At 43.4% G+C, this 27,306-nt stretch overlaps 1 protein-coding gene across 2 annotated transcripts in view; it reads right to left on the bottom strand.

Moving 5' to 3' along the window:
• The window catches only part of zgc:171572 (protein bicaudal D homolog 2), a 104,221-nt gene that overhangs the window by 7,939 nt on the left and 68,976 nt on the right, over positions 1-27,306 (bottom strand). For both annotated transcript variants that reach the window (XM_068051734.1, XM_068051733.1), the window contains exons 3-6: positions 25,494-25,646; positions 23,881-24,330; positions 20,160-21,188; positions 19,608-19,759 (exon numbers count right to left, since the gene is read on the bottom strand). In XM_068051734.1, coding sequence (XP_067907835.1) covers positions 19,608-19,759; positions 20,160-21,188; positions 23,881-24,330; positions 25,494-25,646 — 1,784 coding nt within the window. The remainder of the gene's footprint in view (positions 1-19,607; positions 19,760-20,159; positions 21,189-23,880; positions 24,331-25,493; positions 25,647-27,306) is intronic.

The raw sequence follows: 27,306 nt of genomic DNA, 5'->3' as shown, positions 1-27,306 counted from the left end.
TACTTTGAAGGTCAGAGATGGAATGTTGGCTGGGAGAATGAAACTGATCAGGGGAACAGAATGAGCTAAGGAGTGATGTAAAGGCACGATTGATCAAAGACAGAGGGTAAGCTCTAGAAGCTGATGGCAGACGGATAACATCAGGATGGGCTTTTACCCCATGGTTTAGACAAAGAACTCAATATATTATTGGGCATTTTCTATTAAAGGAAATCTTTATAGGGCAATAAGGCACTGTCAATAATCCATCCTAAAAAAGGGTATAAAGTAAGAGAATTTTGGAGGCCACAGTGCAGTTAGGCGGTGGAGAAGAACCACAAGGATGACTCTGGTCCAACACTCCTGGGTAATTTGAGAGTTCGAGAAGATGTGAGGCACCAAGACCAGAAGAGGAAAAAGTAAGGAGCTATTGCACATGCCAGCCATTCTGCCCGACCTGCTACTTGCTACTTTTCACAGTTGTATATTTTGACTGTATAACTAGTGTGTTATATCCTGTCTTATTCAGATTTGAATACGATCAAGTTTTACCATCTGAATACTAATGAAGTGCCTGAAACTAGCAACTAAACAAAGCTATTTAATGAAAAATACTTGTAATGATGACAGAAAGTGACAGTATAACAGCAATGCTATAAAATAAATGTACTTGTTTTCTAATTCAATTTTCCACATAGTAAAAAGCAAAGGATAAATATCCATCACAGAATCACAAAATTGTTACAATGCAGAAGGAGGCCATTTGGCCCATCATGTCTGCACTGGCTTTACGACTGAGCAATTCACCTAATGCCATTCCCCCGTCTTCTCCCTGTAACCCTGCACATTCCTCCTGTTCAGATAACAGTCTAATTCTCTTTTGATTGCCTTGATTGAACCTGCCTCCACCACACTCTCAGGCAGTGTATTCCAGATCCTAACCACTCGTTGCTTGAAGAAGCTTTTTCCTCGTGTCGCTTTTGCTTCTTTTGCCAATCACCTTAAATCTATGCCCTCTCATTCTCGATCCTTGAATGAGTGGGAACAGTTTTTTCTTATCCACTCTGTCCAGACCCCTGATGATTTTGAATATCTCTATCAAATCTCCTCTCAGCCTTCGCTTCACCAAGAAAAACAGTCCCAACTTCTCCAATCTGTCTTCATACCTGAAGATCCTCATCCCCGGAGCCATTCTCGTGAATCTTTTCTGTACTCCCTTCAATGCCTTCACATCTTTCCTAAAGTGCGATGCCCAGAACTGGCCACAATACTCCAGCTGAGGCGGAACTAGTATCTTATGCAAGTTTAACATAACCTCCTCGCTCTTATACTCTATGCATCTATTAATAAAGTCGAGGGTACTGTATGCTTTATTAACCGCGCTCTCAATCTGACCTGCCACCTTCAATATAAATGGAAAACAGAAAGTGCTGGAAATACTCAGCAGGTCAGGCAGCATTGTGGAGAGAGAAGCAGAGTTAACGTTTCAGGTCTGTGACCTTTCATCAGAACTGGAAAAGGTTAGAAAAGAATTAGGTTTTAAGCAATTGGGGGTTGGGGTGCTGGTGGGGAACAGATTAAAAGGGAAGGAGTGTGATAGGACAGAGGGCAGGAAAGATTAAATAACAAAGCTGTCATGGGACAAAGGCAAAGAGCATGTTAATGCTTGCAGTGAAAGACAAAGCATTAGTCCAGAGACAGTGTTAATGGCAGAATACCGAGCAACTCTGTCCACATGAAGTAACAGGCACGTGGTTAAAAAATAAAAAAATGTAAAAAAAAGAGGCCAGTCATGCTCTGAAATTGTTGAACTCAAAGTTGAGTCCACGAGGCTGCAGAGTGCCTAATCAAATGATCAGGTGCTGCTCCTCGAGCTTGCACTGACGTTCACTGGAACAGTGCAGCAGGCCAAGGACAGAAATATGGGCAGGAGAGCAGGGGCATGTGTTGAACTAGCAAGTGACCAGAAGCTCGGGGTTATGCTTTTGGACTGAGTGGAGGTGTTCCACAAAGCGGTCACCCAATCTGTGTTTGGTCTCCCCAATATAGAGGCGACCGCATGGTGAGCGGCGAATACAGTATACTAAATTGAAGGAAGTACAAGCAAATCGCTGCTTCACCTGGAAGGAGTGTTTGGGGCCTTGGATGGTAAGACAGGAGGTAAAAGGGCAAGCATTACACCTCCTGCGATTGCATGGGAAGGTGCTGTAGGAAGGGGACAAGGTGTTGGGAGCGATCGAGGAGTGGACCAGGGTGTCGTGGAGGGAACAATTCCTTTGGAATGCTTACAGGGGAGGAGAAGCGAAGATGTGTTTGGTGGTGGATCACGCTGGAGCTAGCGGAGGATGATCCTTTTGATATGGAGGCTGGTGGGGTGGACAGTGAGGACAAGGGGAACCCTGTCACGATTCTGGGAAGGAGGGGAAGGGGTGAGAGCAGAAGTGCGGGAAAATAGGTCGGACATGGTTGAGGGCCCTGTAAACCAGAATATGGGGGGGGGGAATTCCTCGATTGAGGAAAAAGGAAGACATATCAGAAGCGCTGTTGTGGAAGGTTGCATCATCAGAACAGATGTGTCAAAGACGGAGAACCTGGGAGAATGGGATGGAGTCCTTACAGGACATGGTGTGAGGAAGTTTAGTCTAGGTAGCCATAGGAGTCGGTGGGCTTATAATGAATATTAGCAGGCCGCCTATCCCCAGAGAAGGAAACAGAGAATTCAAGGAAGCACAGCATTGCTGTGCGCCACCTTCAATGACTTATGCACATATCTCCCCATGTCTCTCTGCTCTTGCACCTTTAGAGTTGTACCCTTTATGTTATATTGTCTCTCCATGTTCTTCCTACCAAAATGACTGACTCACATTTCTCCGCATTAACTTCATCTGCTACTTGTCCACCCATTCCACCAACTTTATCCTCCTCACATTTCACAATTGTTCCAAGTTTCATGTCATCCGCAAATTTTGAAACTGCCCTGTACACCAAGGTCTAGGCCATTCATATACATCAGGAAGAGCAAGAATCCCAACACTGACCCCTGGGGAGCTCCACTACCAACATTCCTCCAGCCTGAAAAACATCCATTAACCACTACTCTCTGTTTCCTGTCACTCAGCCAATTTCGTATCCATGTTGCTACTGTCCCTTTTATTCCATGATCTATAATTTGGCTCAAGTCTGTTGTGCGGCACTGTATCAAATGTCTTTTGGATGTCCAGGTACACCACATCAACAGCACTGCCTTCATCAACCCTGTTACCTCTTCAAAATGTTCAAGCAAGTTAGTTAAACATGATTTTCCCTTAACGAATCCATGCAGGCTTTCCTTAATTAACCCAATTTGTCCATGTGACTATTAGTGCCGTCCCAAATCATTGTTTCTAGAAGATTCCCCACCACTGAAGTTAAACTGTAGTTGCTGTACTTATCTTTACATCCTTTTTGAACAAGGGCGTAACATTTGCAATTCTCCAGTCTTCTGGCACCATCAGAGTCTAAGGAGGACTGGAAAATTATAGCCAGTGCCTCCGCAATTTCCACACTCACTTCCCTCAGTACCCTTCGATGCATTTCATCCAGCCATAATGCGCTATCATCTTTAAGTATAAACAGCCCATCTAATACCTCCTCCTTATCAATTTTAAATCCTTCTAGTATATTATCTCATCAAGCCTGTGCCTATATTAATTGGAGTCTTTTTCAAAAATTCTATCAAGTAGATAAGGTCGTGTGTAGTTCACATCAAACGGCAAATTAAAATGACAATGCATTTTAATTGCTGCAACCAATAAAATCCAAATGGCCAGATTTTAGCCTCCTGTACCTGACGAGAACGGGACATGTGGGGGAGGTTTAAAGTGCTTGCACCTACCTACCTGATCCTTGAGCTGTGCACCATTTTAAATAAGTGCTTCCTGGTCAGGCAGACAAGCAGCTCACTGAAATTCAAAAGTTGGGGTCTGATGGCATCATTCAGATCTCAAAGTTATTTTAACACTCAGCAGCCATGTTTGACACCCAGTACTGGCTTCGACAGCAACACCGGGCATAAAGGAACACCAGACCCAGAAGAGGGCCATACGATCATACAAATTAGGAAAAGTAGGTCATTCGGCCCCTCGGGCCTATTCCGTCATTCAATAAGATCATGGCTGATCGGTTTGTGTTTCGAATTTCACACTCCCATCAACCCCCGATAGCATTTCCTTGCCTAACAAGAATCTATCTGCCTCCACTGTCAAAATATTCAATGACCCCACCTCCACCACCTTCTGAGGCAGAGAGTTCCAAAGTCACACAATCCTTTGAGAAAAAAGTTTCTCCTCATCTCTGTCCTAAAAGGGCGACCCCTAATACTGGACACGCACAAGAGGAAACATCCTTTCCACATCCTCCTTGTCAAGACCATTCAGGATCATATACACTTCAATCAAGTCTCCCCTCACTCTTCTAAACACCAGTGAAAACAAGCCCAGCCTGTACAACCTTTCCTCACAAGACAACCCGCTCATTCCAGGTATCAATCTAGTAAACCTCCTCTGAACCGCCTCCAACATATTTACATTCATCCTTAAATAAGGAGACGGAAACGGCACACATTATTCGAGATGTGGTCTCACCAATGCTCTGTATAACTGAAGCATAACATCCTTACTTTTATTTTCAACTCCTCTCGTAAGAAAGGATAGCATTCTATTAGCTTTCTTTATTACCTGCTGGACCTGCATACTAACTTTTTGTGACTCCTGCACTAGAACACCTAGATCCCTTTGCACTTCGGAATTCTGCAGTGGTTCTCCGTTTAAGTAATACTCTGCTTTTTTATTCTTCCTGCCAATGAAAACAACTTCACATTTTCCCACATTATACTCCATCTGCCAGATTTTTGCCCACTCACTCAACCTATCTAAATCGGTCTGCAACCTCCTTTTGTCCCCTTCACAACATACTTTCCAACCTATCTTTGTGTCATCTGCAGATTTAGCTACCATGCCATCGCTCCCCTCATCTGAGTCATTGATATAAATTGTAAAAAGTTGAGGCTCCAGCACAAACCCCTGCAGGAGTTTACTCATCACATCCTGCCAATCAGAAAAGGACCCATTTATGCGTACTCTGTTTTCTGCCAGCCAGCCAATCTTCTACCATGCTAATGTGTTACCCCCTACACCATGAGCTCCTACTCTGGGCAATAGCCTTTTATGTGGCACCTTGTCAAATGCCTTCTGGAAACTCAAGTACAGTAAGTCAACGGGCTCCCCTTTATCCACAGCACGTCACTCCTTCGAAGAACTCCATAAAATTGGTTAAACATGATTTCCCTTTCACAAAACCATGCTGACTATTCCCGATTACCTTGAGTTTTTCGAAGTGCCCAGCTACAACCTCCTTAATGATCAATTCTAACACCTTCCCCACGAAGGACATCAAGCTAGCTGGCCTATAGTTACCTGTTTTCTGCCTCTTCACCACTTCTTGAATAGAGGGGTTATATTTGCTACTTTCCAGTCTGATGGAACCTTACCAGAATCTAGTCAAATTTGAAAAATTAACACCAACGCATCTACTACCTCATTAGCCACCTCTTTTAAGACCCTAGGATGAAGCCCATCAGGACCCAGGGACTTGTCAGCCTGCAGCTCCATCAGTTTGGTCAGTACCACTTCCCTAGTGATTGTAATTTCATCTAGTTCCTCTCTTTCTTCCACCTCTTGATTTACAGCTATTGCCAGAATGTTTTTTGTATCCTCTATACTGAAGACAGAAACAAAATATTTGTTCATTTCATCTGCCATTTCCTAATTATCTATTAGCTCCCCATTCTCACTCTCTAGAGGACCAACACTCACTTTACTTATTCTTTTCCTTTTTAAATATCTGTAGAAACTCTTGCTATCCGTTTTTACATTTCCAGCTAGCTTCCTCTCATACTCTAATTTCTTTCTCCTGATTAGCCTTATAGTCATTCTCTGCCGTTCTTTATATTCTTAACAATCATCTGAACTGCCACTCATCTCTGCACAACTATATACCTTTTCCTTAAGTTTGATGCTTTCCTTAACTTCTTTAACCATGGATTTTTCGTTATAGCAGGAATATACTTATTCTGAGTATTCTGAAATATTCCCTTAAAGTCTGCCACTGCTTCTCTATTGATCGACCTCCAAGCTGAGTAACCCAGTTCACTTCAACTAGCTCAGCTTTCATGCCCACATAGTTGCCCTTATTTAAGTTTAAAATACTAGTCTTAGACCCACTCTTCTCTCTTTCAAACTGGATGTAAAATTTAATCATATTGTGCTCACTGCCTTTACTCTGAGGTCATAAATTAATCCTGTCACATTACACAATACCAAGTCTAACATAACCTGCTCTCTGGTTGATTCCAGAACATGCTGCTCGAAGAAACCATCTCGAAAGCATTCTATGAATTCTGCATCCAGGCTGCTATTGTCAATCTGATTTTTCCAGTTTATATGTAGATTAAAATCACGCATGATTATTGCCGTCCCTTTATCACAAGCACCCAATATTTCTTTTGTATACTTAGTCCTACATTGTGATTACTGTTCGGGGGCCTGTATACCACTCCCACTAGTGACTTCTTTCCCCTACTATTGCTCAACTCCACCCAAACTGATTCTATATCCTGATCGCCCAAACCAAGGTCATCTCTAACTATTGCACCAGTGCCATCCTTGATTAACAGTGCTACCCCTCCACCTTTACCAGCTTCCTATTCTTCTTGAATGTCACATACCGCTCAATATTCAGGACCCAATCCTTGCCATTTTGCAGCCACGTCTCCATAATTGGCTATCAGATCATATTTATTTACTTCAATGAGTGCTATCAGTTCATCTACTTTGTTCTGCTACTTTGCTACGTGCATTCAGATACAGAGCCTTTAATTTTGTCTTTTTGTTATCTTTGTAACAGCTAGTCTCGACTGTTGGTGTGTTCTTAGGTTTTTTTCTCTCTGTCCCTTCCTTATATTACTATTCTGTTCTCCTGCCTGGACTCTACCCCTTGATTTGCTACATCTTGCTACAGCTTGATCCCTCACCCCCTTGTTTAGCTTAAAGCCCTCTCTACATATACAGTTTGTTAGAACACGAGTCCCAGCATGGTTCAGGTGCAGACTGTCTCAACGGACAGCCCCGACTTAACAGACAGCCCCGACTTTCCCCAATACTGATGCCAGTGCCCCACGAACCGAAACCCATTTCTCCCACACCAGTCTTTGAGCCACGTTTTCATTTCACTAACCCATGTGCCCTCTGCCAATTGGCACATGACTCAGGTAATAATCCAGAGATTATTACCCTTGAGGTTCTGCTCTTCAATTTTGTGCCTAGTTCCTCATACTGTCGAAGCAGAATCTCTTTCCTAGTCCTACCTATGTCGTTGGTATCTACATGGACCACGAGAACTGGATCCTCCCCCTCCCACTCCAAGTTCCTGGCCAACCCTGAGCAGATGTACTGAACCACGGCACCGAGTAGGCAACACAGCCTTCTGGACTCACGCTCTTGGCTGCACAGAAGTGTCAATCCAAAAAGGCCATTAAATTTAAAAAAACCTTTCCTCGCGGGCTAGGAGAAGCAGAGGTGCTCCTTCAGGTCCCGCAAGACCACCTAGGTGCTTCCTTGCCCAATATTAAGAAGTTTCAAAGTTCCATTAATATCTAAAATATATATTCCACTTATAATTTCCATTTTTGAATACCAATGAGTGGGATCAAATTTCTCCAACTTTGCCTGCTCGTGAATTCTGGTAATGCAAAGATTATAATCTTAATGTCACAAACTACTGTACTTATGAATCCTGTATGCAGCTTTTATAAAGTTACTACTTCAGATTGTTTCATGACTCATTTACAACCCTGACATAAGGATTTATTTAAATCTGAAGTTTTGTTTAATGGAACATCTTTGCTTGCAAAACAATAAAGCTGGTTTCTAACAAATTTAGGAATAGCATACTAGCACTAAATATGGGGATTTTATAATATTTTCCAATCACATTATACTATATTTTAACAAATGTACTATTTTTCTAACATTAGAAGACAAGAATGCTGGATCACTACAATTCCAATTGTTGGTGCTGGTCAGCCCAGCAAAAAATGAGGTGATGATACTTTGTATCAGAGTTCAGAAAGATTTTGAACTTTTCAGTGTGAACTTGTAATATGAGTTTTTAAGAAAAACTAAAAGGATGGGCCAGAAACCCTGAATTACTTCCTAGGAGAGCAGAATCTGGTTAGAAGTATTTAACAAAGGATAGAACACAGAACTGTTAAACTTGACCAAAATTAGCTCGAATGAATTTGAAAGGTATTATGATTTCTTCGGACTGTTGAAGAATTAACTGCTGTTGCAAGACTTGCTATACTTTTTGGGAGATAAAAACATGGTTAGAGGTATAGCTGTTTGATTGGACCTTAGGAAAACCCTCATACACATCTGAAGCTGTTTTGCTGTAATAGCAAGAGTATAAACAGAGCCATTTTAAAAATGATTTCTAGGAGACAGACCAGAAGCAGTTCAAAGATGACTTCAAGAATTAATCCCCAAGTCTCCCAATGCAAAAGAACTGATCCTTCTGACTTTTGAGTTCTACGAATGGTTAAGGTTGTAAGCATATCGATATGTAAAGTTGTTGAGTTGTAAAACCAATTATTTAGGAAAGCTTTTCAGCCTCAGTTGATCCATACCTCATGCATCCTCAAGTTAAAAATAAAAACTATAGTTCTGTTGTTTTATAGTTGCCAACACATCTGGCATTCGTTTGGTAGTACAGAACTTGAGTACTGCTGAAAATAGAGACATGTTGTCAAAGCTTTTCGTCTTGCACTCATCAGGACAATCCACAAGAATACTAATGTAAGGGAAAACAACTTTATACTGTATGAGAAGGGAGTGCTGATTGGTTGGCAAGTGAAATCTGATTGGTAGAGGAGTTACCATAGAGAATGCACCAGCTTATGGTGACAGACCGTTAACGGCTAACCCTAGTTGGAATTTTATACAGGCAGCTTGACTCTGGCAAGGCATTGCCCTGAAGAATAAACCAGCGAATGGCTGTCACTTACTTTGTTCAGCTGAAACAGGCGCAATGTGTGTACATGTTCTTTCTGTCTTCAAAGAACAGGGCCCTAGAACCATAGAAAAATTACAGCACAGGAGGCCATTCAGCCTGTCGTGTCCACGTCAGCCGAAAAAACTAGCCGCCCAATCTAATTCCACCTTCCAGCACCTGGTCCATAGCCTTGCAGGTTACAGCACTTCAGGTACATGTCCAGATAACTTTTAAAAGAATTGATAGTTTCTGCCTCCACCACTATTCCTGGCAGTGAATTCCATACACCCACCACCCTCTGAGTGAAAAAGTTTCTCATGTCCCCTCTAATCCTGTGTATTAATATATGTAGCTTCCAGTACGCGCAAATGCGCCACACTGCAAGCCCGACTGACAATCTTAAATTGGTTGTCAGCGTAATTCTTAGCACACCAAGGATTATGTAGCAAATGTTGTCCAATTGTGGAATCACATCTAATGTTGGACACTGTGTTTTGACTTTGGCAAGCACAGGATGGTTGGGTACAGCCCATACCTTGCCCGTTGGGAACAGCAGAAGGGACATATTGATACGATCCGCCGGTCTTTGGGACATACAACCTATATACCGAGCATCGTGCTGGCAGTGAAATTCATTTGCTATATTTGAATCCGCAGCTGCATGCAATAATTTCCTTACACGTCTTAATGGGCTCCATCCTGCACTCAAGTTCACCTTTGAAATGAAGCAGTCAAATGAGCTCCCTTTCCTTGACGTACTAGTTGAGAAACCTGCAAAGGGGTTCTCCACCATGGTCTACCACAAACCTACCTTCACTGGCCAATACCCACGTTGGGGTTGTTACAGTTCCATGTGCTACAAGATTGGTCTCATCGGAAACCTCGTAAATGGGGCCCGAGCCATTTGCTCACCATGCAAGCTTGATGTTGAAATAGGGCGAATCAAAGACATCCTGCGTGACAACGGCTACCCTGATCAGATCATTTCTCGCTGTATATTGCTCAAACCTGCGAACAGGCCTAAGGCCGTCATTTGCGACCCTGAAAAGTGCCCAGTCTACCTCAAATTACCCTGAAAGGGTACTGTATTCCAAAAATTTGAGCCACAGGTGAAGTTAGCTGATTCACGCTGTAACTATGCAGCAGCAACACGTGTGGTGTTCGCACCACTAACAGGATGCTGCCGTCAAGCCAAAAGACGCCCTGCCTATCATACAAATGAGTAATGCGATATATTAATTCCAATGCCAGTGTGATGCTAGGTATACAGGCCGTACGTCCCGAAGACTGGCGGATCGTATCATGTCCCTTCCGCTGTTCGCAATGGGCAAGATACAGGCCGTACCCAACCAGCCCGTGCTTGCAAAACTCAAAACACAGTGTCCAACATTAGATGTGATTCCGTGATTGCACATTGAGGATTATTTAGCAAATGTTGTCCGAAGAGATACGCTGACAACCAATTTAAGATTGTCAGTAGGGCTCGCAGTGTGGTGCATTTGTGCGTACTGGAAGCTATATACATTAATACACAAGGCCCTAATTTTTGCAGACAGAAAGAACATGCACATACATTATGCCTGTTTCAGCTAAGAAGTGAATGCCATTCGCTGGTTCATTCCTCAGGGCAATGCCGACCAATCAGATTTCATTTGCCAACCAATCAGCACTCCCTTCTTATACAGTATAAAGTCGTTGCTTTCTCTTACATTGGTATTCTTGCGGATTGTCCTGATAAGTGCAAGACAAAAAGCTTCAACACCATGTCTCTATTTTCAGTAATACATCTGGCATTCCCATGTTTTATGTACATAGTCACACCAACATTTTACCAATTAAAATTATGCCCATTGCCTTAACCATAGAAATTTATTTCCATAGCATACTGGTTTGGTCTTATGGCCAGGTAAGAAAGGGGTCTAGGGTTCTCTCTCAGCCTTCACCTGCTCTTATCTTAACAGGGTTTAATTTTAAACACCGTGTTTTAGCGCCCCCTTGGCGAATCCTTGTTCACTGCTTTCCAATTGTGAGGCAAAGAAACCAGGTTACTGTTCTTCGAGCTCATTGTAGAGTCCTTGATTGTAGGTAGGTCTTTTCGTTGGGGCCCAGTATTCATCTTAAATCTTGTTCAATGTAGAAGACTTTTCTCTGAGGTTCACGTGTCTTCAGTGGTCCAGAGGCTTGTGAGAAAGAGATGGGAGCAGACAGGAGCAAACAGTCTTCGAGTTCAAACTCTCTGTAGCTAGTTCAAAAAAATCTGGACCAGCTGGTTTGACCAGTCCTGGCTTTTGTGGATTGTATCACCTTAGCAGTCTCTGGAATGCTCTTCGTCACCTTCAATGCCTGATCAAAATCCATTTGGATTAATTGGAGCAGCATCTTTAGTATGCAAATTTCCTTCCAGCCAAATGTCTGGTGATTTTTTAACAAGTCATTTCTTTACTCCAGCAACAGTTTAAAATCAATCTTCCTATGACAAAATTAATATTCCTCATTCTTGGCAGGTGGGGGTGTGGGATTTGTCTGCATGATACCTCCATACCCAGCGGAATGAAATGCGATTTTTAAAAAGAGCATTTCATTAAAAGGGTCGAGAGAGAAAATATAAGATACAGGCGAAAAACACGCATCTCTCTCTCTCTCTCTCATTCGTTCACATTCATTCATAAATCCTAAAACTTATTACAGCCTGTCTTTTCTTGGTGCCACTGCTGTTTTAACTATCCCCTTTTTGGCATCCCAATTAACATGTGGTTCTTTGGGGTAAGTTTTTCTTCAGTTTCCCATTTCCATGATTGCCTAGGGTCTTTGTTCCTGTTGAGGTTGGCAAAGGGGGGGGGGGGTAGATTTAATTAGCCGCTTTGCTGAGTCATGCAAAGGCTTTTGATTTTAGGGGATGGGTGGTTCTCTTTTTTTCTGTGGGGGAGGATTACGTGCTAATCTCCCCATTGTCCTCTGGGACACTCCTGCCTGCAGGTATTTATGCAAACTCTACTGCACTCCCCTGTGGCACTTCGACTAGATAAGGCATCACCCTCACGGTTTCTGTGCCCCCTAGAGGTCTTTCTTTGTCTCTGCTGGTTCCTGTAAATGCTTGTAGCAACTCTGGTGCTTCCAGTGTCTGCATTTACATTGGAGGATGTGGGGTCTAACCTTTCACATTTTCCGTGGTTGGCTGACCGGTCAGTAGAGGTTTTCATCCGGACTTCCGTTCACCCGCCCTCTTGGTCGCTTTTTCCCCTTCCCTTTCTAACCTTTGGCAAGCCTTGTGCCTGCCTGTCCCCTTTTGTTCTCAGCAGGGGTCCCTTACAGTTCACCAGCCCTCTGCTGGAGGGTCTTTCTAGCACCGGTACAGGACTTAGGGTTGCAGGTTTCACTGTAGGTTGGGGTTTCCCCTCAACCTGGCACATGTGGCAACTCCTGTAGTACTCCACTACATCTTTGTGGCGTTTTGGCCAGTCAAACCACTCGCTTATGCGGGCTTTGGTCTTTCGTATCCGGCATGTACAGCCACTGTAGTCTCATGGGCCCTTAATATTTCTCTCCGGTACCTCTGTGGCACCACTAACTGGTGAACTACTGTCTGCTCCTTGCTCACAGGTCTGTGTGGAGAACTCTATTTCCTCATCAGTACCTCACTCATTACATAGTAGCAATCAGGGACTCCCTCTGCTTCACTTTCAGACTGGGCAGCCTGTTCTAACTCTTACAATACTGGGTTGGCTCACTGAGCCTCAGCTAGGGAAAATTCATTTAATTTATTCCCTGGGTCTCCTAACTTTCCAAAGAAAGTCTCAGACAGATGGACCTCATGGTCATCTGCCTGCACTGCCAATGCAGTCTCCTCTGGGGGAGCTGGTTTGACCATGGCCTGATCCACTACACATTCAGGGAAACTGCAGGGGACCGTCTCCTGCCACTGCCCTGTTTCTCTGACCTCCTGCGGTCTTTTTTTTTTTACTACTGGGGGAGCCAGCACCTTCACCCAGGGCCAGATTACCTAGGAGCAAGTCAACCCTATTCACAGGCAAACTAGGGACAATCCCTATGGTCTAAAGCCTGGTTACCCGAACCGAACCTGACCAGACCCAACGTGTCGCGTTCGGGTAGGGCTGGGTCTTTCTTCCAAATCTGGTATTCAGGCTCAGGTCGGGTTGGGTCAGACACAGTGCTGCCTTTTGCTCAGGGAGGGAAAGGGAAGTAAGCTGCAAAATTTGAACAGCCGGGACGTCAAGGCGGGAAACGTGCATCCGGACTCCACACCAGTCTGCCTCCATGTGCACGATTCTGCAGGAATAGTCTACTGGCGGAACGGAGGATCACAACATTTGGACAAGGTAGAGCACAACCTCTGATATAATTAACTTCATTCCGGTAGTCAGGTCGGGTCGGGTGCGGGAAAAAAATCAAAGGACTCAGGCTGGGTCAGGTTCGGGTTGGACGTGGTTGGGTCAGGCCCAGACGGGTTTCAATTGCATACCCAAGCAGGCCTTTACTACGGTCACCGGTCCTGAAAGTAGGTCGCACTCCAGGTGCCCCTGGTGTACAGGTACAGGCAATACCATTCACCATCATTCTGGTGTTCACTGCACCCTCTGGGGGAAAAGTTAGGCCTTTTCCCAGTAAAAGGAATCTAGTGGCTACTGTGTCCCTCAGAATTATTATGGGCTTGCTTGCCCCACTCGAGGGGTATGGAGTTACTTTCCCTTCAAACACAAAACCCTGATAACCTTCAGGAATTCTATTAAATTTTCCTGCACTTGCAGTAGTAAACTTCCTGGGTCTCACTCTTACTGCAGTTAAAGCCACAGATTGTTCTGCTGTGCTTTCCATCAGGGCCCCTTCTTCACCGAGTGGGTGTGCCCTGATTAACCCTGCCGGTTGTCCCTTAAATTTCCAGCAGTCAGCTTTTAGATGACCAACCTTATTACAATGGAAGCACACAGGTCTCTGGGTCTCACTCTTGCTCACAGCACCTTCCTTTTTGGCTGGAGGAGGCCCCCGTGTCCCCTGCTTTCCTTCCCTCCCAGGACTGCTTGAGCTCCTATCACCTTCCCACCCATTGTCCTTTTCAGATTAGTAGGGGTAACTAGGAAAGGTTCTCCCTGGGAAACTGACTGATAAATTAAAGCAAACTCATCAGCCAGAACGGCCGCTTGCTGGGCTCGATGAACCAGCTGCTCCTCTACATGGGTCTTTATGGAGAGTGTTTTTAAATGCCTCTAACAGAATGACTTTGCGGAGATTCTCATAGCTGAGCTGTACTTTAAGAGCCCTCAGCCACTGGTCAAAGCCAGCTGCTTATTTCTTTCAAACTCCAGATAAGTTTGATTAGCTTGCTTCTTGAGGGTTCTAAACTTTTGGTGATAGGCTTCAGGTACTAATTCATATGCTCCTAGAGTAGCATTTTTGTCAGTTCAAAATTTGATGAACTCTCATCTGGCAACAGGGAATAAACCTCATAGGCTTGTTTTGTAGCAAAAGAGGCCAGGTCTCAGCTGGCCATTTTAGCTGCCTTGCCAGTTTCTCAAAAGGCACAAAATGCTTCTACATTTTCCTCATTAAATTTTGGGATTAGTTGAGATAGTTTTAACAATTCTGTACCCAGCCCTGAATGACGCTCCTCCATACTGGCCATGCTTTCCCTGGGGTTACTCTGTCGCGCCCTAGTTAACTCAAGCCGCTTCAGCTCTCTCTCTCTTCGCATTCTTTCTGGAAGGTTGTTTATCTCTCTCTCCCTCTCCTGCCTCTTTGTCTTCACATTCCTTCTGGAAGGCTCTTTCTTTCTCCCTCTCTTCCAATTCAAGTTTCCTTTGTTCCAATTGTATCTTTGCCAGCAATACCCTGTCAGAGTCTACTTCTAAACCTGCTTCTGCTTCTTCAGATTCAAGGGAAAATTGGTTGGCCACTAGTCTTAGGAGTTCAGACTTCCTAGCCTTGCCACGTACAGTGATTCCACACTGTTCAGCCATTTTCCTCAACTCCTCCATCGACAGTGCTTTTAACTTATCCCAAGTTACTTCACCCTGGCTTGGGGAGCTACTAGCTTCAGTTGCACACATTAGTATTCTAGCACCCACAACCACAAGAAAACATGTATTGAAATCTTGCTCCTTTTTGATTGGGAACAATTTGGCTTCCCAGTTCCAATTTCTCTTGTTTGTCTGTGGGTCAAATCCAGGACAGTAGCCCCCAAATTTCTGTTACGACCAGGTAAGAAAGGGGTTCCCTCTCAGCCTTCACCTAGTCTTACCGTAACAGGGTTTAATTTTAAACACACCGTGTTTTAGCTCACCCTTGGTGAATCCTTGTTCACTGCTTTCCAATTGTAAGGCAAAGAAACCAGCCAAACAGGTTTTCTTAGGTTTAAAGAAGAAAGTTTGAATTTTATTAAACTGCAATTCGGTCAACGCCTACATATACGCGACGCGCCTATGCTAGCATGCATACACATGCAGATAGAGACAGAAAAGAGAAGAAGAAATAAAGTGGAAAAGTTTGAGGCAATATCCGAAGATGATTTTGGTTACTGTTCTTCGAGCTCGCTGTACAGTCCTTAATTGTTGGTAGGTCTTGCTTTTCATTGGGGCCCAGTATTCTTCTGAAACCTTGTTCAATGTAGGAGACTTTTCTCTCTTTGAGGAAATTTATTTCCATAGCATACTGGTTTGGTCTTATGGCCAGGTAAGAAAGGGGTCTAGGGTTCTCTCTCAGCCTTCACCTGCTCTTATCTTAACAGGGTTTAATTTTAAACACCGTGTTTTAGCGCCCCCTTGGCGAATCCTTGTTCACTGCTTTCCAATTGTGAGGCAAAGAAACCAGGTTACTGTTCTTCGAGCTCATTGTAGAGTCCTTGATTGTAGGTAGGTCTTTTCGTTGGGGCCCAGTATTCATCTTAAATCTTGTTCAATGTAGAAGACTTTTCTCTGAGGTTCACGTGTCTTCAGTGGTCCAGAGGCTTGTGAAAAAGAGATGGGAGCAGACAGGAGAGGTCTTCTCACTCCAGGAGCAAAAAGTCTTTGAGCTCAAACTCTTTGTGGCTAGTTCAAAAATACTTGGACCAGCTAGTTAGTCATGGAACCAGCTGGTTTAACCAGTCCTGGCTTTTGTGGACTATATCACCTTAGCAAGTCTCTGGAATGCTATTCCTCAGCCTCAATGTCTGATGATCAAAATCCATTTGGATTAATTGGAGCAGGGAATAGTCCTTTGTCTTCACAAGCAGCATCTTTTAGTATGCAAATGTCCTTCCAACCAAGTGCCTGGTGATTTTTTAACAAGCCATTTCTTCATCCAGCAACTGTTTTAAATCAATGTTCATATGACAAAATTAATATGCCTCATTCTTGGCAGGTGTGGGGTCTGCATGACAATCTGCTCTAATTTTAATTGAGGTCCATAGACTAAGCAAAATATTAGTTGATATTGTTGCATATTTTAATTTTCCATGATCATTTATAGTTCAAATTTATGAAATAGTCTCAGTAATGCCCAATTACTGCTACGTTATCCTATACTTCCATCATTATACAACTGGACATTTTTTCACCCTCAACCAGAGTCACAGTCCAGCTTTTTCAGAAACTTTTGTGCCCAACACAAAAGCTAAATCCCACAGGCAAATGGATCACATAAAAGTGATTATCGGAACTTCTTTACTTCTTCCTAAAAATGTATCACAATGGCAAAAGTGGTGTTCCTTTACAATGTGATGCCTTAATATTGTTATGTTGAGATTTTTTACTGCACAATAATGCTTTCAAAAATACAATAACTATGTACAAAAAGATGAAAAGACAGTCAACATGGAAATCGGGAAGGAATAAGAGGTGGAAGTTGATTGTATGGGCCCTGAGGTCCTTCACTGTGAAGTAAGGGTTGCAATAATTAAGTTTAAGGATGGAAAAGTCTCAGGTGTTGATGTGATCCAGCAGAATTAATTAACAACATGGGAGGGGAGGTTGATTTGTATAAAGCTACGTACCTGAAAAGGCCAGATGATTTCATGAAAATAATCATGATACCTTAAGTGAAATGCTCGAAACTGCCCTAGTTTCATTCCAGGTGCTTCAAATAGTATGCTATTACTTACAAGGAGGTCAAGAGCAAAATCAGAACAAAATCTTGGTAAAGATCAATTTGCATTTTTCAAAGGATGTGGAATAAGAGAGGCAACAGGGATAATGAGAGTTCTGTGCCAGAGCACAATTAGAACATAAGCAATAGGTGTATATTTGCTTTGCAGATGTTGAAAAGTCTTTGATAGAGCAAACTAGGTCAAACTAATGGAAACACTGAACAACACTGATTTGGCTGGAGAGATAGCTTTCTAATAAAGACTTTGTATATGGGATAAATGGCAAGTGTTAAGCTAGTACATGGAAGAGGAGGGTGACAAGAATACAGTTTATCATCTGTGTTGTTCAATGTGTATGCAGATGTAATGAAAAATGCTTAATCAGGTAAAGGAGGGAGTGCAAGTTGGGGGTGAGCTGGTATCAGCGGTCAGATTTGCTGGTAACAAAGCCCTGGTAGAAGGTATCATGACTGGAATACGGTTGTAGATAATCCACTGCTGTAGCAATCAGGCTATGAATTGTAAGGCAACGCCAGTAAGACAAAAGTCATGAAGGTTTCTAGGAATGTGGGTGAAAGAGTGAGCATTTTAATAACTGAGGAACAGTTGCATCAGGAGAGACAATTTACATATACAGGAAGTATGATAGTTCAAGATGCAGATGTGGCTAAGCGGAGAGAGTTAGGGTCACAGCGGGGAAAGTTGGAAAGAGATTGCAGTTATATAGCGCTTTTTTTGACCTCAGGACGCCCCAAAGTGCTTTACAGTCTATGAACTGCTTTCGAAGTGTCGTCACTGTTATAATGAAGGAAACTTGTCAGACCATTTGGGCACAGCAAGCTCCCACAACCACCAATGTGATAACCGATTTTTTTTGTAGTGATGTTAATTGAGGGATAAATATTAGGCAGGACACTGAGGATAACTTCCCTGCTCCTCTTTAAAATAATGACATGAGATCTTTTACATCCAGCTGAGAGAGCAGATAGGGCTTCAGGGTAACATCTCATCCAAAAGACTGCAACTCCTACAGTGCAGGACTCCCTCAGTATTACATGGGAGTATCTGCCTTAAGTTGTTTTGTGCTCAAGTCTCTGGAGTAGGACTTGAACATACTACCTTCTGACTAAGAGGCGATAGTGACCGACAACCTTCTGACTCAGAGACAATACTACTACCAACTGAGCTATGGCTAACACTGCAAAGAAGCTCAATATTTTCACTGGAACACAAAATTAACCAGACAAGTAGATAACTGAAGAAAGATTAACGAAGGGTTTATATGAATAAAACAAGTAAAGCGGTTGTGTTGGCAATGTGACAAAATGAACAGTTTGATTAATTAAATATTACTCCAGTGCACTATTACATAGAGGCGTAGGGGGTTCTTCCTGGCTAATATCTATCCATCAACCAACATCGCTAAAAATAAAATATCTGGTCATTATCACTTTGCTGTTTGCAGGATCTTGTTGTGTGAAAATTGTCTGCCGTGTTGCCTATATTACAACTGCGGCTACACTTCAAAATGTGATTCATTGGCTATCAAATGCTTTGGGAAGTCCCGAGATCATAAAAGGTGCTGTATAAATACAAGACTTTTTTTAATGGAGTGAGAAAAGGGCAAATAAATTGGACTGGGAATGCTCTGAGAAGGAATGCAATATTAAAAGTGGTGTTGCACGGAATCATGGAAGGAAAAAAAAGGAAGGGGGAGGAAAAGGAGGATGTTTCTAGACCATGTAAAAAAATGGGAGATTGCATGAAGAATTGAAAAGCGAGCACAAGACAGTGGTTTGGAAAAGGGAAAATTGAGCCATAGGACCTGCCTTAAGCAGACTACTAATGATGATTCATTCCTGTACAGTAAATAGTAAAGGAAGTATGACATACTGTGTTAAAATGCATCTCAAGAACACCTACTGTGGTGTCACGGTATGTTACTCAACATACTGTAGCAAGTAAAGACAGAACCTGGTTCGCATCTGTGATTTATCCACATGGTACCTGCCAATTTAATCCAGATTCTTCAGGACACTGACTTTTCCACACACAAACAAACAAATCTAAATCTTGGGGCAAATCAACAATTTTGCAGGCTTCCCAACAGCTTCTGGGCAGCTATACTTAACACATATTTGCCCTCCTCCCTTAGTTGAATTAAGTACAAGATCCAAAAGAAAGAGTTGATTGAAAAATCCATTTTAGGAGATGTTAAAAGGCACTTGCTCACTAAATTAAAATAAATGCCATTTATAATAAGTTAGTTATTTATATTTGTAAACTCATCAAAAAATTATTATACTAGATATCAAAAGGTTTATTGAACCTGTATAGCTTTTAGATAGGCCCGATTAAGGTGCCGAAACACATTTATAAATTTCAATAAAAAGTCTGGAAAGGAAATGGAACATTAACAAATCTGATTTATGTACTTCACCAAAATTAAGAATATAATCTTTACCTTGTTGCAAACATGGCTCTCAAGGATGAGAAGGTAGCAGCATCTTCTTTTAAAGCCTTGAGCTCATTACGCAGCTTCAATATGGTCTCCGTGACCATAGCTTTCTCAATTTCATATTTACTCTTCAGATTTGTAAGGGCTACTTCAGCAGTCTAAAGAATAAATACAACTTTTTCAAAATAAAAAAATAAATTTATCTGATTTTTATATTATTAAACTCAAAACACAACACAAACATAATTAAATTATTTCCATTAAAGGCAGTTTATAAATGAGCTGCTGTTAATAGCTGTGCAAAAATTGCGCACACGCACATCAATCTCATTACATATTGATTTGGAATGAAGATTAGAGTAATTTAAGCACTTGAAAATAGCAAGTTGATTAGCACGAATAGTTCACTGATTAACATTATATTTGTTGATTACCTTATTAACTGGATAACTAACAGCCAGATATTTGATTAAGCCACAATTTTAAATTAAAGTGCGTGTAGCTCAAAGTTTGCTAACCAATCTTTGGTGTTCAGTTTTACAATAATCTCTTCTCTACCTGCTTGTTTGCTTTGAGTACAGTCCTCAGTGTTGCTATTTGTTCTCTCTTGGTACTCAACAAGGACTTTAGTTTCAAGATCTCATCCATAAATACTTCTTTGTCTTTGTCTGCCACTGGCCCGAGTTCATGCGATGCAGTTCGCTGTTTGGATAGTTCTGTTGATCTATCAACTGCTCTTTGAAGGTGCTTGATTTGGTCTCGAATGACAGCAATCAGGTTGTAAATGTTCATCGGCTCTTTGCGTGGATCACTGGAATAAGACAATGGTGAGGGCAAAGGTGAACCAGAAGATGGCATAGTGTCTCCATTACCATTGTCAATTTTTCCCATCTCTCCTGGAAAAAGTCCCTTAGTAAGCAGAACTGGCGATCTTCTATCTCTACCTTCTGGACTACTGCGATCACCTTTGCCTTCCTTGAAGTAATCCAGAATCACCCGGTTGGGTGTCTCATTGTTGCACATACAAACATGGTTGTACAGATTTGCTAATTCTTCACTGAAGGTGACCAGCTCATCTTGAGCAACAGTCAAACTACCTTGGGTTCCTTCAGCTACCTCACTTACTTTCTTCAGTTCCTTTTCTAGGCAGATTACCTGGTCCCGATCTTGTTGATTAGTTTTTTCCAGTAATACAAGTTTTTCTGTCAAGACTTGGATTTCACCTTCATTCCTGGTCTTCTCTTTCTCATATTTGTTCTCATAATCAGTGTACTTGGCCTTCAGATTTTTTAGTTCTTCCTTAAGTTCATTTACGTCAGCTACAGCTACCTTGTACTTGCATTCCAGAATCTCAGGTCCATTGATGTCTACTTCATAGTAATCCCCATCTTCATGACTGTCTCGCTCCTTTTCATTATCAAGAGCAGTCTGTCGTTCTTTGCTAGCCTGAAGTTTCTTCATGGCACTGACATGCTCCGTGAGTCTGTTAACTTTCTCATGCTCTTCTGACAAAGCACCTCTAGCATGTTCTAGCTGCTTTTGTGATTCTTGAAGAGTAGTAAGCAATGCGGTCTTATCCCTTTCCACCTAAAATACACCACAGTAAGAAATAAAGTTAAGAAATAGTGAAAGAAAGAATTTGCATTTCTATAGCACCTATCACAACCCCAGGACATCCCAAAATGCTTTACAGCCGGTGAAGTATTTTGAAGTGTATTCACGGGTAAAAAGACGACGACTGGCTTGTGCACAGCAAGGTCCCGCAAACAGCAATGAAATAATTATCAGAAAATCAGCATTTCAGTGAAGCTGGTTGCAGATAAATATTGCTTAAAATGCTGGAGAACTTGGGTGAACTTCACGCCAAATGTAGCACATTGAAAGAATTATACATAAAATTCTACAGTTAAGGGGCTCTTGGCAAGTGGTCACAAAGCAGAGAACTATAAGTAGACTGTTAGATATTGTGTCCCAATTGAAAAACTTCTTCTGGTCTAACATACCCACATTCCTGACTTCGGTGGAAATGTCATATCAAGCGGGCTGAATTTTCGTTCCCGGATCCCAATCCAGCAGTCAGAATGAAATGCCAATCAGGAACCCACAAATGATGGCATGGGACTCAGAGGGCAATTTTGAAGGAGGCGCCGAATTAAGTGGCCACCTCCGGAGCCCCATCCAATTAAGGACAGAAGGCAGGCTCCTGAGGTGGAGGGTCCAGAGGTGGGAGCTGCTGAAGTAGACAGGGAGGTGTGAGGGCACCTCCATCCCTGGTCACCAGCTGCAAAGTAAGAGAGCCAAGAGGGTTAGGGCCTTCGGACATTAGGGGAAAGTCCTCCACAGTAACAAGCACTGTCCTGGTTTTGGCCTATTTTTGGAGTGACACTTGGAGCCTCTGGCTCCAATGTCTACCTGCCCCATCGCTGGGAGGCTGACACGGTTTCCTGGATGGCCTCCTGGCATGAAGGGTACCCCATGCGCAGGACTGAATCTGGTGGAGGTTGGGAGGGTGCTCTTAATTAAGCCCTCAAGCCACTTAATTGGTTACTTGCCATGTTTGGGTGGATAGCCAGTATACAGGACCTGCCACCTCTTCCAAAATTGCTTGGAGGAGGGACTGCGTTGGAAAGCCAGCATACCACTCGGGGACGGGAAATTGCAGCCTTGCCCACCTCCATTCCCACCTCCCCAGCGGAATGAAAATTCAGCCCCAATTACCTGCAACCCTATACTGACAAACCTGAAGGGTCAACTAAAATTATCTGTGGTTGTTCCAATAGATTATTCAGATCGGTAGGGTTTCTTCTTTGTTGAAAAATTATAGCATAATTGATGAAAGACATCTGCTATAAGCACATAGCACTGGCTCAATACCCAAAGCTTTAGAAGGCCGATGCCTTATTTTAATGATAACATACAGCTTTATTAATTAGAAATTGAAGAAAATGTTTGTAGCAAGCTGCTATTATTGGAAGAACTTGCAGCATTTTCTGCCCTCAAATTATACCAATATAGAATTAAGGTTGCCTCATTTAACTGCATGCAAATTTTTACTGCGCAAAAAACCAGATTTCTAAACCTCTAGTTCACTCAACTTACAGCACAGAATATAAATGTTGCTATGTAGGTGCATTACAGGTTCTATATTGGTATCTGTTCAGATACAACACTCATCACACTATATGGTTTCTTATTTATGGATTAAAGTAAATCATTAAACTGGGTTCTCATTTAGTACATGTGAATAGTCAATGAACATTTTAATATACTTAAAATTAATTTTAAAATGCAACCTCCCCAGACATCTCGAATGTTCAATTTTTTGAACAGATTTTTTTCTGACAACCGAAGTTGAAGATGGTGATGTTACTTCTTACAGTACAGAAAATTAATGGGCAAAAATAATAGTGATATTTACTGAATAAATAACTGTAGTTGACCAAAATACTATACTGCTTGCTTGAAGTTACATCATCAGATGTTTGCATTGAGAAACCAGTCAGTTCCACATAGGAAATGGAAAGATATCAGTGGGCAAATCAACCAGGCCATTTCATTCACATCATCGAGCCACTGGCTCAATAACAAATTGGGCAAATACCTAGGTGTAAGTGCTGTATTCGCAACTGAAAATCTAAAATGGAAAATAATGTAGGAATGGGAGAGAAATGAAAGTTACTACACCCTTAATTCAATGAGAATTATATTAGCTGCATTTTTAATTAAAATTGAAGAAATATTGCTATACTTTTTGCAGCAAATATTCCTGCATGAGTTTTAGGAATGTTATTTTGCAATCGATTTGTTTTAAGCAAACTGGCACAAATTATCTAGAACAAAATGACTATATCTTCCTACATTTCAAAGTAGGAGGTTTGTGAAAGTCAATTCTCTAATTGCATGAGACTACTTTTCACTAATAGCTTTTGTTTTAGGGAAAGGGCAGCATAAAGCAAGTGCCATCGTATAAATATGGAGGAATTGCATAGAAAAGCATTGAAGAAAAATAATTTTAGTTAAATGTTCATTTTGAGGCCTCCTCTCTACACCCTTTAACCTCTATAAAGCGTCATCAGTGAAAATATACAATGATAACGCTGAGCAACTATTGTCTTGCCAACATTTTGCCTAATTTCAAAAAATTACATATTACTTAAAAAATGAAATGTCAGGAAGTTATATTATTGCTAAATTTGATTAAGGAGTCATAAATTGACGCATATTAATATTCCCAAAAATGTCACACTGCTGTCATTAATAACTACTGAAAAACACATACCTGTATAAGCTGCTGTTTCAGCTTTTGAATTTCAGAAATATTCAGTTCACTTAGCAAATCGGACACCAAACTTGGTGCCGGCTTGAAGCTATCATTTTTCTTAGGAGTGGACAGCTTATTGTCACCATTCATTTTGCTGAGGCTGTTGTTTTCGTAACCATTAACCATTTCATCATTGTTTGGTTCATTGCCATCATCGCTAAACTTCAATCCATCCAGGGAGATATTCAATTGGCTAGTATACATCGAATCATTGATGTTCATGTAGTGAGATAATTCCTTTCGCATGTTGTTCTTCTGCTCACGCTCATTCTTCAATGTCTCCAAGGATTCCTCAAGTTGGCGTTCTGCTATTTCTTTCAGTCTGATGGCATCTTCCAATTGGCTGTTGAGGAATTCTGTGTCTTCCTCAAGTCTTTTAATTTCATGTTTAAGACTTTCAAATTCAACCTGCATTATAACAAAATAATGAACTGCATTTCCTGGGAATGACATTTTATGTTCACTAGTAACCAAAGTTGTGTTTTAAGCTCACATAAACACTATAATATCAGTGTTTATCTATGCATCACGGGGTAAAGGAATATGCAAACACAAATAAATACATTACATTAGTTTGAATAACTGGCAGTTTTGATCAAACTTAATCACAGATGCACTTAGAAAAATACACTTAGAAAGCCTTTTCATGCATGCAAAAAAGTGGATGAAATGCCTTCTCAAGATATAATTTTTATATTGTTCAGTTGTTTTTAGGTCTCCATTCATTCAAAAAACACACTTGCTAACATAATCGAAGACTGTGCAAGTCATGTCTTATTTTGAAACAAAGAATTCTCACTTCATGCCTTGTTCACATAATTGTAGAAGCAGTATCATGGAGCATCAATAATGGCCAAAGGTTGACTCTTTCTGTTCTGGCACAGGAATAATTTCTACTTTTCAGAAGTCAAACATTGAAAGACTATGCTGAATAGTTTTGGTTCAAGTCAATATCCTTGCTAGTGAACATTGCATCATTTTAGTGCTTCACCCTCATGGGACTTGTACCTTGGCGTTAATACACATCAAAACTACAGAAAAGTTGGGCCAGCACTTGCCTTAAACTATTAAGTTGCAACTGTTGCAACAATTTCTCCCATCTTCCTGGTCAACAAGAAACACAATGTGACTAGTACTGCCATGTTGGCTCATTCCAAGTTCAGCCTAAGTTATTCTATTCCTTTCTCCCTCATGCGCCTATATGGCTTACCCTTAAGTGCATCGACACTATTCACCTCAACTACTCTTTGTGGTACCAAGTTCCACATTGTTACTACTCTTTTCCTGAATTCCGTACTGAATTTATTATTGACTACCTTATATTTATGCCCTCTAGTTTTGGTCTCCCCGTGAATGGAAACATTTTCTCCACTTCCACCTTATCAAAACCTATTATCTTAAAAGTCTCTCAGATCACCACTCAGCCTTCTCTTTTCTAGGGAAGAGAGCCTCAGCCATGCAGTTTTTTGAGATAATTACAAACTCTCAGTTCTGGTATAATTTCTGTGAATCTTTTTGCAGCTCTCCAATGTAAAACTCCAAATACACACAAGGCAGAACTTATTACTCACCTGATTTTGTTTAAGGACAGAGACTTGTTTCTGAAGAGAGATGTTTTCTTCTTCGAGCTCAGAATAATCTTGCAGAAGCCTTGCTTCACGGAATTTATGTTCTTTAATATCATCACGCAGGCGATTTCTTTGCAGCTCCACAACCTGATTGTTCTAGAAAACAAATATATTTACAGACATTATCCAGCCTAAAAACCTATACAATCGTTAACAGTTGAAGTCATGGTACTATTTTATTAAATTAAAAATGGTACTCATTGGTCTCAACACAATGTTACCAAATAGATTTGTCATTACAAAAACCAAATTAAAGTGGTATTGCTTGAAACTTCCAGTTTGTGGCTAAAAACAAAAAATTCTAAATGCTAAATCACGACCCCCCCCCCTCCTCCTCTGAAAGTTAGTTGTAATATAGAAAATGCTGGAAATACTCAGCAGCTCAGACAGCATCAGCGGAAAGAGTAACAGTGTTAACATTACTGGTCAATGTCCTTTCCTCAGAACTTTTCTCATGAAAGGTCATTGATCTGAAATGTTTAACTATTTCTCTCTCCACAGATACTGCTTGATCTGCTGAGAATTTCACTTTTGTATTGATGATCGTTGTATTTTTGAGGGGGGCGAGAGGGAGGGGGGGGGCGAGAGGGAGGGGGGGCGAGATTGAGGGGGGGGGCGAGAGGGAGGGGGGGGGGCGAGAGGGAGGGGGGGGGGCGAGAGGGAGGGGGGGGGCGAGAGGGAGGGGGGGGGCGAGAGGGAGGGGGGGGCGAGAGGGAGGGGGGGGCGAGAGGGAGGGGGGGGGGCGAGAGGGAGGGGGGGCGAGATTGAGGGGGGGGCGAGATTGAGGGGGGGGCGAGATTGAGGGGGGGCGAGATTGAGGGGGGGCGAGATTGAGGGGGGGGCGAGATTGAGGGGGGGGCGAGATTGAGGGGGGGGCGAGATTGAGGGGGGGGCGAGAGGGAGGGGGGGGCGAGAGGGAGGGGGGGGCGAGAGGGAGGGGGGGGGCGAGAGGGAGGGGGGGGGGCGAGAGGGAGGGGGGGGGCGCGAGAGGGAGGGGGGGGGCGCGAGAGGGAGGGGGGGGGCGCGAGAGGGAGGGGGGGCGCGAGAGGGAGGGGGGGGCGCGAGAGGGAGGGGGGGGCGCGAGAGGGAGGGGGGGGCGCGAGAGGGAGGGGGGGGGGCGCGAGAGGGAGGGGGGGGGCGCGAGAGGGAGGGGGGGGGCGCGAGAGGGAGGGGGGGGCGCGAGAGGGAGGGGGGGGCGCGAGAGGGAGGGGGGGGGCGCGAGAGGGAGGGGGGGGGCGCGAGAGGGAGGGGGGGGGCGCGAGAGGGAGGGGGGGGGCGCGAGAGGGAGGGGGGGGGCGCGAGAGGGAGGGGGGGGGCGCGAGAGGGAGGGGGGGGGCGCGAGAGGGAGGGGGGGGGCGCGAGAGGGAGGGGGGGGCGAGAGGGAGGGGGGGGCGAGAGGGAGGGGGGGGCGAGAGGGAGGGGGGGGCGAGAGGGAGGGGGGGGCGAGAGGGAGGGGGGGGCGAGAGGGAGGGGGGGGCGAGAGGGAGGGGGGGGGCGCGAGAGGGAGGGGGGGGGCGCGAGAGGGAGGGGGGGGGCGCGAGAGGGAGGGGGGGGGCGCGAGAGGGAGGGGGGGGGCGCGAGAGGGAGGGGGGGGGCGCGAGAGGGAGGGGGGGGGCGCGAGAGGGAGGGGGGGGGCGCGAGAGGGAGGGGGGGGGCGCGAGAGGGAGGGGGGGGCGAGAGGGAGGGGGGGGGCGAGAGGGAGGGGGGGGGCGAGAGGGAGGGGGGGGGGCGAGAGGGAGGGGGGGGGGCGAGAGGG

This window comes from Heterodontus francisci, chromosome 19 (assembly GCF_036365525.1).
Source record: "Heterodontus francisci isolate sHetFra1 chromosome 19, sHetFra1.hap1, whole genome shotgun sequence".
NCBI lineage: Eukaryota > Metazoa > Chordata > Chondrichthyes > Heterodontiformes > Heterodontidae > Heterodontus > Heterodontus francisci.
Note: the sequence above shows the minus strand (reverse complement) of the source record. Positions and strands in the feature narration are given on the sequence as shown.